Source organism: Oncorhynchus clarkii, chromosome 31, assembly GCF_045791955.1.
Source record: "Oncorhynchus clarkii lewisi isolate Uvic-CL-2024 chromosome 31, UVic_Ocla_1.0, whole genome shotgun sequence".
Lineage (NCBI taxonomy): Eukaryota > Metazoa > Chordata > Actinopteri > Salmoniformes > Salmonidae > Oncorhynchus > Oncorhynchus clarkii.
Window position 1 is genome coordinate 42,861,631 of NC_092177.1, and position 13,588 is coordinate 42,875,218.

The 13,588-nt window shown below is 41.1% G+C and overlaps 1 protein-coding gene across 2 annotated transcripts in view; it reads right to left on the reverse strand.

The window, feature by feature from the left end:
- Positions 1-13,588, reverse strand: part of LOC139390519 (mediator of RNA polymerase II transcription subunit 12-like) — a 98,243-nt gene that overhangs the window by 36,192 nt on the left and 48,463 nt on the right. For both annotated transcript variants that reach the window (XM_071137678.1, XM_071137677.1), the window contains exons 27-29: positions 3,908-4,087; positions 3,423-3,494; positions 2,764-2,924 (exon numbers count right to left, since the gene is read on the reverse strand). In XM_071137678.1, coding sequence (XP_070993779.1) covers positions 2,764-2,924; positions 3,423-3,494; positions 3,908-4,087 — 413 coding nt within the window. The remainder of the gene's footprint in view (positions 1-2,763; positions 2,925-3,422; positions 3,495-3,907; positions 4,088-13,588) is intronic.

Consider the following 13,588-nt stretch of genomic DNA (forward strand, 5'->3'; position numbering starts at 1 on the left):
TGAGCTCAGTATTCCTACATACAGTTGAAGTCGGAAGTTTACATACACCTTAGCCAAATACATTTTAACTCAGTTTTTTTTTATTTTTACAAATCCTGACATTTAATCAGAGTAAAAAATCCCTGTCTTAGGTCAATTAGGATCACCACTTTTTTTTAAGAATGTGAAATGTCAGAATAATAGTAGAAATAATGATTTATTTCAGCTTTTATTTCTTTCATCACATTCCCAGTGGGTCAGAAGTTTACATACACTCAATTAGTATTTGGTAGCATTGACTTTAAATGGTTTAACTTGGGTGAAACGGTAGTATTTGGTAGCATTGACTTTAAATGGTTTAACTTGGGTGAAACAGGTAGCCTTCCACAAGCGTCCCACAAAAAGTTGGGTGAATTTTGGCCCATTCCTCCTGACAGAGCTGCTGTAACTGAGTCAGGTTTGCAGGCCTCCTTGCTCGCACACACCTTTTCAGTTCTGCCCACAAATGTTCTATAGGTTTGAGGTCAGGGCTTCTGATGGCCACTCCAATACCTAGACATTGTTGTCCTTAAGCCATTTTGCCACAACTTTGGATGTATGCTTGGGGTCATTGTCCATTTGGAAGACCCATTTGCGACCAAGCTTTAACTTTCTGACTGATGTCTTGAAATGTTGCTTCAGTATATCCAGATAATTGTCCTTCCTCATGATGCCATCTATTTTGTGAAGTGGACCAGTCCCTCCTGCAGCAAAGCACCCCCACAACATGATGCTGTCACCCCCGTGCTTCATGGTTGGGATGGTGTTCTTCAGCTTGCAGGCCTCCCTCTTTTTCCTCCAAACATAATGGCCAAACAGTTCTATTTTTGTTTCATCAGACCAGAGGACATTTCTCCAAAAAGTACGATCTTTGTTATATGTGCAGTTGCAAACCGTAGTCTGGCTTTTTTTACGGCGGTTTTGGAGCAGTGGCTTCTTTCTTGCTGAGCGGCCTTTCAGGTTATGTCGATATAGGACTCATTTTACTGTGGATATAGATACTTTTGTACCTGTTTCCTCCAGCATCTGCTGTTCTGGGATTGATTTGCACTTTTCACACCAAAGTACGTTAATCTCTAGGAGACAGAACACGTCTCCTTCCTGAGCGGTACGACGGCTGCGTGGTCCCATGGTGTTTATACTTGCGTACTATTGTTTGTACAGATGAATGTGGTAGCTTCAGGCATTTGGAAATTGCTCCCAAGGATGAACCAGACTTGTCTGCAATTTCTTTGAGGTCTTGGCTGATTTCTTTTGATTTTCCCATGATGTCAAGCAAAGAGGCACTGGGTTTGAAGATCGGCCTTGAAATACATCCACAGGTACACCTCCAATTGACTCAAATTATGTAAATTAGCCTATCAGAAGCTTCTAAAGCCATGATATAATTTTCTGGAATTTTCCAGGCTGTTTAAAGGCACAATCAACTTAGTGTATGTAAACTTCTGACCCACTGGAATTGTGATACATATAAGTGAAATAATCTGTCTGTAAACAATTGTTGGAAAAATGACTTGTGTCATGCACAAAGTAGATGTCCTAACCGACTTGGAAAAACTATAATTTGTTAACCTCTTGGTGTTAGGGGACAGTATTTTCATTTTTGGAAAAAAAACGTTCCCGTTTTAAACGGGATATTTTGTCAGGAAAAGATGCTAGAATATGCATATAATTGACAGCTTTGGATAGAAAACACTAACGTTTCCAAAACTGTAAAGATATTGTCTGTGAGTATAACAGAATTGATGTTGCAGGCAAAAGCCTGCGAAAAATCCAATCCGGAAGTGCCCCAGGTTTTGAAAGCGCTGCGTTCCAATGACTCCCTATTCAGCTGTGAATGTACCATCAACGAGCTTACGCTTTCTACGTATTCCCCAAGGCGTCTACAGCATTGTGACGTAGTTTTACGCATTTCTGTTGAAGAATAGCCGTAGGCGGCCACATTGTGTAAGTGGTCACATGGTGGCTCCGAGAGAGATTCTCGCGTAAAATACAGAGGTAGCCATTACTCCAATCGGTCCTAGTGAAAAACGAATTGTCCCGACGGATATATTATCGAATAGATATTAGAATAACACCTTGAGGATGGATTCTAAACAACGTTTGCCATGTTTCTGTCGATATTATGAAGCTAATTTGGAATATTTTTTGGCGTTGTGGTGACCGCAATTTCCGGGCAATTTCTCAGCCAAACGTGAAGAACAAACGGAGCTATTTCACCTACAAAAATAATATTTTGGGAAAAAAAATTAACTTTGGCTGTCTACCTGGGAGTCTCGTGAGTGAAAACATCCGAAGTTCAAAGGTAAACGATTAAATTTTTTTGCTTTTCTGATTTCCGTGACAAGGTTTCCTGCTGCTAGCAAGGCATAATGCTATGCTAGGCTATGATAAACTTACACAAATGCTAGTCTAGCGTTGGCTGTAAAGCATATTTTGAAAATCTGAGATGACAGGGTGATTAACAAAAGGCTAAGCTGTGTTCCAATATATTTCACTTGTGATTTTCATGAATAGGAAGATTTTCTAGGAAGATTATGTCCGTTGCGTTATGCTAATTAGTGTCAGATGATGACAACGGTCCAGTTCACGGGATGGGGGTGTCACTACAGGTTAACAAGAAATTTGTGGAGTGGTTGATAAATGAGTTTTAATGACTCCAGCCTAAGTGTATGTAAACTTCCGACTTCAACTGTATTTGTAAATGGGAGGGAGAATTTAGAAACATCACACAAACACACACACCTCAACACTGGTTTCATCTTGCTAGTGTTGTTGCTGTTGGAGGTAGAGCTTCCGGCGCCGGCCGAGCTGTTTCCTGAGGGGTTGTTGGAGTTCATCTCCGCTGACTTCTGGAACACCTCTATGGTGACCGTGGCGATGTTCTCCAATAGGGAGTACAGCTCCTGCAGGGAGACAATAAATACGAGTTCATCCACTTGCACTCAATGACAGGGAACCTATCCTTGACAAAGACAGCTGCCATTACTAGCACATTCTACAGTTACGAAGGGTTTTGACATAAGCCACTTTAATTCTATATATCTCTATGGATTCAATTGAACCAGAGGCACACTTGTGAACTTTACAGATGGATTGTATTCAAAATCTATATTTTGAGCAATATCCTTGCAATATCATTGGGTGGCAGACCGCCTAGCGGTTATGAGGTTTGGGCCAGTAACCGAAAGGTCGCTGGTTCGAATCCCCGAGCCGACTAGGTGAAAAATATGTTGATGTGCACTTGAGCGAGGCACTTAAAATTAATTGATCTTTTAAGTTGCTCTGGTTAAGAGCATCTGCTAAATGACTAAAATGTAAATGTAATATCATGCTTAATTTTGATTAAATGGCAGTGTTAGTGTCTTGAGGACCTTACAGGACACTGGAGTCTGGTTACGTACGTTGTTAGTACTCTGCTTGATCATGAGCTGCAGTTCCAGGGACGACTGTCTCATCGTCCACTGGTCCATGTTCTAGAGCCGGGAGGATGGGACACAACTTTTAGATGTACACATCACAACAATCCCCAAACAGTTAAGTTGTCACAGAGAGACTTAGCATCAAAGTTCACCACTTTCCCTGTAGCACTGCTTTAGTCAGCAGATGGCAGTAATGACATTCAGAAAACTCATGCTTCCTAATGTGGTCTGCTGAGCTACAGCCAGGGTTCAGAGAAAGTTCACCCACTGATTAATTCTAGCACCCACAACCCCCCATTTGTAATGGATGTGCAGTCTGCTGTGCTCTCTCTGCCATCCCCAACGATCTTCTAGGGCTGACTAGGAAGATTATGATTATGATTCACTTACAACTGGCCTCGATGGCTTCAAAGAAACCATTTCAAAGTAATTTCCAGAAAAAGGTTTTAGGTCTTGTGTGTGCTGACCTGGAGGATGCGTTTGATGCGTTGCCTCTGGGGATTGTCCCCCTCCTCACTGTCCAGCTGGCGGTGAGGGTAGCAGATGAGCTGCAGCAGCCGCTGGGCCTGGATGTTGACCAGCACCGGGTCCTGCAGGGCACTGCTGTCCTCCGACAGGGACTTGAGGCAGCGCTCGCCCACCCACTCCTGATGGAGGGAGAGATGTGTGATGATAGGTAGAGATCACCAAGGGGTATATACTGAACATTGTTTGGCCCCATTCAGTTTTTAATTCAGTCAATGCAGGAAGTGAACCCGAAATTCAACTCCTAATTAGAAAACTCAATTTTGTTTCCTATGAGGAGTTCATTCACTACTTTACCTGATTTTTTAAAATATTTTTTTAATACAATCTACTTGCAGTGAAGTTGCTCACCATCCACATCACATTAGTCATCTAACAGACTCCCATCCAGAGCCACAGAAGCAACTAGGGTCAATGCCATGCTCAAAACAAACAAGAGAAAAAAAGATCAAGGAAAACAGGGAAAGAAATATGCAAAAATCATAACAGCAAGGCCAACTGAATATGTGTGAGTATATGTATTTACGTGTGTGTATGTGTGTTTCCATGTATGTGCATGTGTGTGCATTTAAATTAGCATGTGTCCAAACACCTGCACGGCATCAGCCTCAGGCAAACAGGCATTAGCAGTAACAATGCCCCTCAGTGTCATTCAAACTTAGTTTTTGATACGTTTTATTGACTTTATTTTTTACTTTTATCTTTGACTATCATTCTATCCCTCGCCCAGCAACTCCACTCCCACTTGTCTCCAATTCCCCATCCCAACCCTCAGCCCATCCCATCCCATCTAGCTCTACTGGCCACCCTCTTCAGATTTCTACGCACAATACTGTACATCTTTCAACTATGCTGTGATGTTTAACATACAGTGCCTTCGGAAACTATTCAGACCCCTTGATTGTTTCCACATTTTGTTACGTTACAGCCTTATTCTAAAATTGATTCTCTCATCAATTTACACACAATACTCCATAATGACAAAGCAAAAACATATTTAGACATTTTACTTATACAGTGCCTTGCGAAAGTATTCGGCCCCCTTGAACTTTGCGACCTTTTGCCACATTTCAGGCTTCAAACATAAAGATATAAAACTGTATTTTTTTGTGAAGAATCAACAACAAGTGGGACACAATCATGAAGTGGAACGACATTTATTGGATATTTCAAACTTTTTTAACAAATAAAAAACTGAAAAATTGGGCGTGCAAAATTATTCAGCCCCTTTACTTTCAGTGCAGCAAACTCTCTCCAGAAGTTCAGTGAGGATCTCTGAATGATCCAATGTTGACCTAAATGACTAATGATGATAAATACAATCCACCTGTGTGTAATTAAGTCTCCGTATAAATGCACCTGCACTGTGATAGTCTCAGAGGTCCGTTAAAAGGGCAGAGAGCATCATGAAGAACAAGGAACACACCAGGCAGGTCCGAGATACTGTTGTGAAGAAGTTTAAAGCCGGATTTGGATACAAAAAGATTTCCCAAGCTTTAAACATCCCAAGGAGCACTGTGCAAGCGATAATATTGAAATGGAAGGAGTATCAGACCACTGCAAATCTACCAAGACCTGGCCGTCCCTCTAAACTTTCAGCTCATACAAGGAGAAGACTGATCAGAGATGCAGCCAAGAGGCCCATGATCACTCTGGATGAACTGCAGAGATCTACAGCTGAGGTGGGAGACTCTGTCCATAGGACAACAATCAGTCGTATATTGCACAAATCTGGCCTTTATGGAAGAGTGGCAAGAAGAAAGCCATTTCTTAAAGATATCCATAAAAAGTGTCGTTTAAAGTTTGCCACAAGCCACCTGGGAGACACACCAAACATGTGGAAGAAGGTGCTCTGGTCAGATGAAACCAAAATTGAACTTTTTGGCAACAATGCAAAACGTTATGTTTGGCGTAAAAGCAACACAGCTGAACACACCATCCCCACTGTCAAACATGGTGGTGGCAGCATCATGGTTTGGGCCTGCTTTTCTTCAGCAGGGACAGGGAAGATGGTTAAAATTGATGGGAAGATGGATGGAGCCAAATACAGGACCATTCTGGAAGAAAACCTGATGGAGTCTGCAAAAGACCTGAGACTGGGATGGAGATTTGTCTTCCAACAAGACAATGATCCAAAACATAAAGCAAAATCTACAATGGAATGGTTCAAAAATAAACATATCCAGGTGTTAGAATGGCCAAGTCAAAGTCCAGACCTGAATCCAATCGAGAATCTGTGGAAAGAACTGAAAACTGCTGTTCACAAATGCTCTCCATCCAACCTCACTGAGCTCGAGCTGTTTTGCAAGGAGGAATGGGAAAACATTGTTGTTGATTCTTCACAAAAAAATACAGTTTATCTTTATTTTTGAAACCTGAAATGTGGCAAAAGGTCGCAAAGTTCAAGGGGGCCGAATACTTTCGCAAGGCACTGTATATATATATACATACAATACAGAAATATCACATTTACATAAGTATTCAGACCATCTACTCAGTACTTTGTTGAAGCACCTTTGGCAGCGATTACAGCCTGGAGTCTTCTTGGGTATGACACTACAAGTTTGGTACACCTGTATTTGGGGAGTTTCTCCCATTCTCCTCTGCAGATGCTCTCAAACTCTGTCAGGTTGGATGGGGAGTGTCGCTGCACAGCTATTTTCAGGTCTCTCCAGAGATGTTCGATCAGGTTTAAGTCCGGGCTCTGGCTGGGCCACTCAAGGACATTCAGAGACTTGTCCCGAAGCTACTCCATGTGTTGTCTTGGATGTGTGCTTAGGGTCATTGTCCTGTTGGAAGATGAACCGTCGCCCCAGTCTGAGGTCCTGAGTGCTCTGGAGCAGGATCTCTGCACTTTTCTCCGTTCATCTTTACCTCAATCTTGACTAGTCTTCCCAGTCCCTGCCACTGAAAAACATCCCCACAGCATGATGCTTCACCGTAGGGATGGTGCCAGGTTTCCTCCAGACGTGACGCTTGGCATTCAGGCCAAAGAGTTTAATCTTGCTTTCTTCAGATTAGAAAATCTTGTTTCTCATGGTCTGAGAGTATTTAGGTGCCTTTTGGCAAACTCCAAGAGGGTTGTCATGTGCATTTTATATAGACAGGTGTGTGCCTTTCCAAATCATGTCCAATCAAATTAATTTATCACAGGTGGACTGCAATCAAGTTGTAAAAACAGCTCAAGGATGATCAATGGAAACAGGATGCACCTGAGCTCAATTTCAAATCTCATAGCAAAGGTTCTGAATATTTTTATTTATTTGCTAAAATGTAAAAAAATAAAAAATAATAATAATAATGTTTTCACTTTGTTATTGAGGTATTCTGTGTAGATTGCAGAGGATTTTTTAATATATTTTATTTAATATATAATCCATTTTAGAATAAGGTTGTAACGTAATAAAAAGGTAGAAAAGTCAAAAGTGTCTGAATACTTTCCGAGGGCACTGTACAATTTGAATCTAAGATAAATACTTTTACTAACCGTATTAATATACTACTATTACTACTAATTGACTGACCCGGTCTCTACAGATCTCCCAACAATACTATTTATAGGGTCAACTTTAGATCAATGCAATAGATTTTCACTCATTCCTTTTTTATTTATCAGTTATTTTACCAGGTAAGTTGACTGAGAACACATTCTCATTTACAGCAACAACCTGGGGAATAGTTACAGGGGAGAGGAAGGGGATGAATGAGCCAATTGTAAACTGGGGATTATTAGGTGACCATGATGATTTGAGAGCCAGATTGGGAATTTAGCCAGGACACGGGGTTAACACCCCTACTCTTACGACAAGTGCCATGGGATCTTTAATGACTTCAGAGAGTCAGGACACCCGTTTAACATCCCATCCGAAAGACAGCACCCTACACAGGGCAGTGTCCCCAATCACTGCCCTGGGGTATTGGGATACATTTTAGACCAGAGTGCCTCCTACTGGCCTTCCAACACCACTTCCAGCAGCATCTGGTCTCCCATCCAGGGACTGACCAGGAACAACCCTGCTTAGCTTCAGAAGCAAGCCAGCAGTGGTATGCAGGGTGGTATGCTGTTGGCATTCCTAAACCTGAGACCAGAAACATGCAACCTGAGGGCAATACCAAAACAAATGGTCTATTGATTCTGTCTCCTCACAACAAAATCTGCAGAGCTGCAATGATTGTATGCCACAAATAATCCAAATGTTGTAGGTGGCAAGAATTCTGTACAATAATTTTAGCTGAGAAGCACAAAGTCTTGAATCTTGCTCTGTTTAATATATTAACTCAGACACCCTGTACCGTGGAATAAGTACATCAAAATTCGCAACGGCACAGCTGTCAAGATTCTGGTCCTCAAATGAAAATGGGATACTTAGCTATTTATGCTATTTTTATTCCTCTGCCAGTTTTGCACCTTTATATTCGGCAGACAGACCAGTTCCCTACCTCCTTCCTCTGCCACCTGCCTCCTCCATTTTTGGGGCAATGATATAATCAGTTGCTTGTAATCTTGGATTGAGCAGAACTTCCCATACAATTCTGATAACTCCATGAAAGACATAACTCCACAATTCCAATATAATTTAAAAACAAAATACCCTCAAAACATATTTTCCATAAATACAGGTCCTTCATCAACCAGCAGATTTGAGTCAAGCCATAATATTGGTTGTAATATTTGTTCCATCTTGTCAGGGGGATGAAATTGAAATTGTAGCCAGCTATGCAATGCTTGTTTGAAAAAGAAAGATACCTTGAAAAAAGAATCATTTTCAATTCATCGAAAATGAGACATGGCAAAAAGGAAATTTTCTTAGTAATCTACTTGAGAACCATTTAGGGTTCAAATGAAACTTTTGCATAAGTGAAGCTTTGAGAGAGGTTTAGTGCTTTTATATTTAATAATCTTAACCAACCCAATCCATATTCATTATATTGACAGACACACTTTATCTTGTCTGGTTTAGCTTCCCAGAAAGCAAAATATTTTTCCCTCATAGGATTTGAAAAATTAAATCATCAGGAGTAGGGCTGCGCCGTAAGTAAATTAGTCCTATGGTTAAATCAGGGCAATTTTTCCATAAATAGACAGGTATTTGTCTATGTTTTACTAGTTTATTGAAATTCTTTGTGGAGAGCTAATTTATATATTTTGTGATATGAATACCAAATATGTCTACTTCACCGTCAGCCCATGTTCTAGGTAAACTGTTGGGTAATGTAACAGCTGTATTTTTTAAAAGATCCAAAACATAATACTGTACACTTATAAGGTTTTAGTCCAGAGAGTCCAGAAAAGTGATCTTCAATGATTACAGGGATCTAGCTTGAAGACTTAATATAAAACTTGAATCCGCGGCTTACATGGACACCTTTGTTTTTAAGCCTTGGATTTCTAATCCTCTAATTTGATTTGATCAGATTTTAATAGCTAGCATTTTGATGGCCATAACGAATAGATATGGTGACAGCGGACACCCTTGTTTATCTCCTTTTGACAGTTCAGAACTCTGAGAAGTAGACGCTATTTACAATTTTACACCTGAGGTTGCTATACATTTACACATTTTACAAGAGGCATTTATAAATAAAATCCTGTCTTAATTTATCAAAGGCCTTTTCAAAATCTTCTATAAATACTAGGTCTGGCTTCTTAGATGTTTCATGTTGTTCTATATTTTCTCCAATGTATCGTCCATGTAAAAAACCTATCCAATCAGGATGAACAATACCTGGTAAAACCTTTTTCATTCTTAGTGCTATGCATTTTGACATCATAACACTGAAGTGTAAGAGGCCCCCGATTTTGTTTTAGATAGACTGCATCTTTATATTTGCCATCTGGGTCTTGTCTTAATAATAGTGAAATCACTAATTGACTGAGTTGTTTTCTTTACCATTGTACACAATTGGTTGACAAAGACTGGGCATACTCCCTTTTATTTATGTTAAGAGCACATTCTGATTTACAAAGAGTGCCTGTTAAAACTCGGCAACTTATTTACACAATATGCTTCTCTGTGGAAAACACAAGTAGTGGGCACGACCCAAGTCTTATAAATGGTAGTGTTGTGGAGGAAAGGAGTGGAGTAAGGGGTAGGTCAACCTTGACTCAGAGTATCAGGCAGTGGAGGTGCCTCAGTGGAAGGAGGACCATAAAAACATGACAGATAAAACTAGACTAAATCAATTCACGTCACCAAATACATGATTTAAAACACACAGTTTTGCAATGGAGGTTATAAGAATATTTTAAGATAATACACAACAAAGGACTAGAGGTCAATAGGGAATTAAATATCAATGGAAATAGTTGTTCTTCGGTTCAACATCTGTTTAGAATCTGTGCAGGGGTTTCAGTCCTGTACTCATAGCTACATGTGGCAACTTCTCATTGGTTCAAATTGAGGACAAAGTGAGGGAAATCTCAAAGAAATTGGAAGACGGACCACAGAAAGATTGAGGTGGAGCGTGCCCACAGGACGGGAAAATCCACCACCGGCCCAGGTGACAGGCCCAGGTCGATAGTTGTCAAGTTCCTGAGGTTCAAGTACAAGGTAGCTGTTTTGGAAAGAGCCAAGAACTTGAGAGGAAAGTATATATGTATTCCTCAACGAGGATTATCCTGAAGCTGTGCGTCAGAAGAGGAAACAACTTATCCCAGCAAAGAAAGCTGCCAGAGCGCATGGGGACATTGCTTAGAAACGCTATGAAAGGCTATTTGTCCACTATCCAAACCAGAAGCCTGGAAGGGATGAGGGAGACAAGCCTATTGGTTTCGTAACTTCCACCCCACAGCCCGCATACACACACACTGGATTAATGGACTGCTGAATGTATATTTTTTCTCTCTTTCTTTGTTTGCTCTTTTTCATAATATTTCTCTCTCTAAAAAGCTACCCAGTAAAGGGCCAAAAATAGCTCATATGTAGCCTTCAAAATAAGGTTAATGAAATCAATAACTTGCTAACATCAGATTACATTCATATATTAGCCATTTCTGAGAATCACTTAAATAATTAATTTGATGATAGAGAACTGGCAACACAAGGATATAACATATAGAAGCAACAGAAAATCGTATGGGGGAGGTTTTAATGTATATATATACACACAGTACTAGTCAACAGTTTGGACACACCTACTCATTCCAGGGTTGTTCTTTATTTTGACTATTACCTACATTGTAGAATAATATTGAAGTCCTCAAAACTATGAAATAACACATGAAATCATGTAGCAACCAAAAAAGTGTTAAATCCAAATATATTTTATATTTGAGATTCTTCAAAGTAGCTACCCTTTGCTTTGATGACAGCTTTGCACACTCTTGGCATTCTCTCAACCAGCTTCATGCGGAATCACCTGGAATGCGGAATCACCTGGAATGCATTTCAATTAACAGGTGTGCCTTGTGAAATACATTTGTGGAATTTCTTTCCTTCTTAATGCGTTTGAGCCAATCAGTTGAGTTGTGACAAGGTAGGGGTGGTAAACAGAAGATAGCTCTACTTGGTAAAACACCAAGTCCATAACCTCCTTTGGTCTGATTAATCCAAATTTGAGATTTTTGGTTCAAACCGCCGTGTCTTTGTGAGACAGAGTAGGTGAATAGATGCTCTCCGCATGTGTGCTTCCCACCGTGAAGCATGGAAGAGGTGTGATGGTGCGGGGGTGCTTTGCAGGGGACACTGGTCATTGATTTATTTCGAATTCATTGCACACAACCAGTATGGCTACTACAGCATTCTGCAGCCATACACTCTCCCATCTGATTTGCTCTTAGTGGGACTATCATTTGTTTTTTAACAAGACAATGACACAACACATCTCCAGGCTGTGAAAGGGCTATTTGACCAAGGACAGTGATGGAGCGCTGCATCAGATGACCTAGCATCCACAATCACCTGAGCTAAACCAAATTTAAATGGTTTGGGATGAGTTGGACCGCAGCGTGAAGGAAACGCAGCCAACAAGGGCTCTGCATGTGGGAAAGCCTTCAAGACTGTTGGAAAAATATTCCAGGTGAAGCTGGTTGAGAGAAGCTGTCATCAAGGCAAAGGGTGGCTACTTAGAAACAAATCAAAATATATTCTTCAAACACTTTTTTGGTTACTACATGATTCCATTATTTTCATTATTTTTCGGAGCTGAGCAGACGTTGACAAACCGAGCTCTTCAAAGTTATTCTATTTGTACCTAAATAACAACGTTGAAACAATATTCTAACATCGGCTGATAAATTGTCAAGTACTTACCTTCCCAAAGAGCCATGGACCTCCGACCGAGAGGCAAGAAGGACGACCAAAACATTGTTGATTCCCAAGATAACGATAACGCTACAGCTAGCAAGATTAGCATTAGCCCTCATAACTCAGACGACAGTTCCAGACTGTTGCTCTCAGCAGCCTCTTGCGAGCCTGCCGACATGCTGGCTACTCTCCTCTGGGAAATTCAGGAAAGACCTCTGTGGTCTTTCTATGAAAATTGATAAGAAATCGGCTGAACTCCATTCTTCCATTGACGACCTGAAATCCTCCATGAATGATCTCCTTTTGAGAACGACTGAGGCAGAGTTGCGCATTAGCACAGTTGAAGATACCATCGCTAGACATGACCAGGTCTTGATACAACTGCAAAAGGACAATGCCTACCTCAAAAACAAGGTAGATCAGATGGAGAACCAGAGTAGACGTAGTAATATCCGTGTGGTGGGATTGAAAGAGGACAGCAAGGGCTGTGACCCGGTCCGTTTCTTCACTCAATGGATCCCGGAGGTCCTAGGCATAATCAACTTCACCAAGCCGCTGGAAACCGAACGCGCCCACAGAACATCAGCGCCGAAACCCCGGCCAGATGAGCCCCCACGAGCCGTCCTGATCAGGTTCCTCCGTTTCCAAGACAGAGAGAAGATATTGCAACTCGCAAGAGCCAAAGGGGACATCACCATCGATGGAAAGAGGGTCAGCCTTTTCCCAGATATGAGCGCGGATCTCGCCAGACGTCGCAAGCAGTTCAGACCTGCCGCCAAAGCACTGAAGGAGAAGAACATCACCGGCTACCTCATCCACCCTGCGCGGATGAAAGTTCAGTACAAAGGCCGAAGCCATCTCTTCAACACACCGGGAGAAGTGCACACTTTTCTCAAAGAACTGAGCAACGTCTGAGCCAGGTCTCTCTGGGGGATAAAATGCAGTTCGTTTGTGTTCTCTTATGGGACTGAACTGAACTGCTGGTATCTCCTGGTCACTATAATTGATTTGTACATTTTCAACTAACCGTATCTTTCCGGGGTGAGTTCTATTACATTTACAGGAGAGTATATTTTGGTTTAATAGATATCTACTGGGCGAAGCAATAAGTGGGCTTAGGCCCACTGCTTTCCCCCTCATTTATGTTAATCTTTCGAAAAGAGACTCAAGCAGCCCTTACCGTGGGCAGTAAATATTCAGCCATAAATATCTATTCACAACGTTTGTTTTCAACTTAGAGAGCTCGCATGTTTTAGTTTACGCCAAGGTTTAGCTAGTAAAAGCAAGATGAAAAGCGAGCAGCAACGTATCTCTACAAGTGTATTCATGTTAGATTGTTGGGATTGTTGTTTTAGTCTGACAATCGGGGTGGGTGGG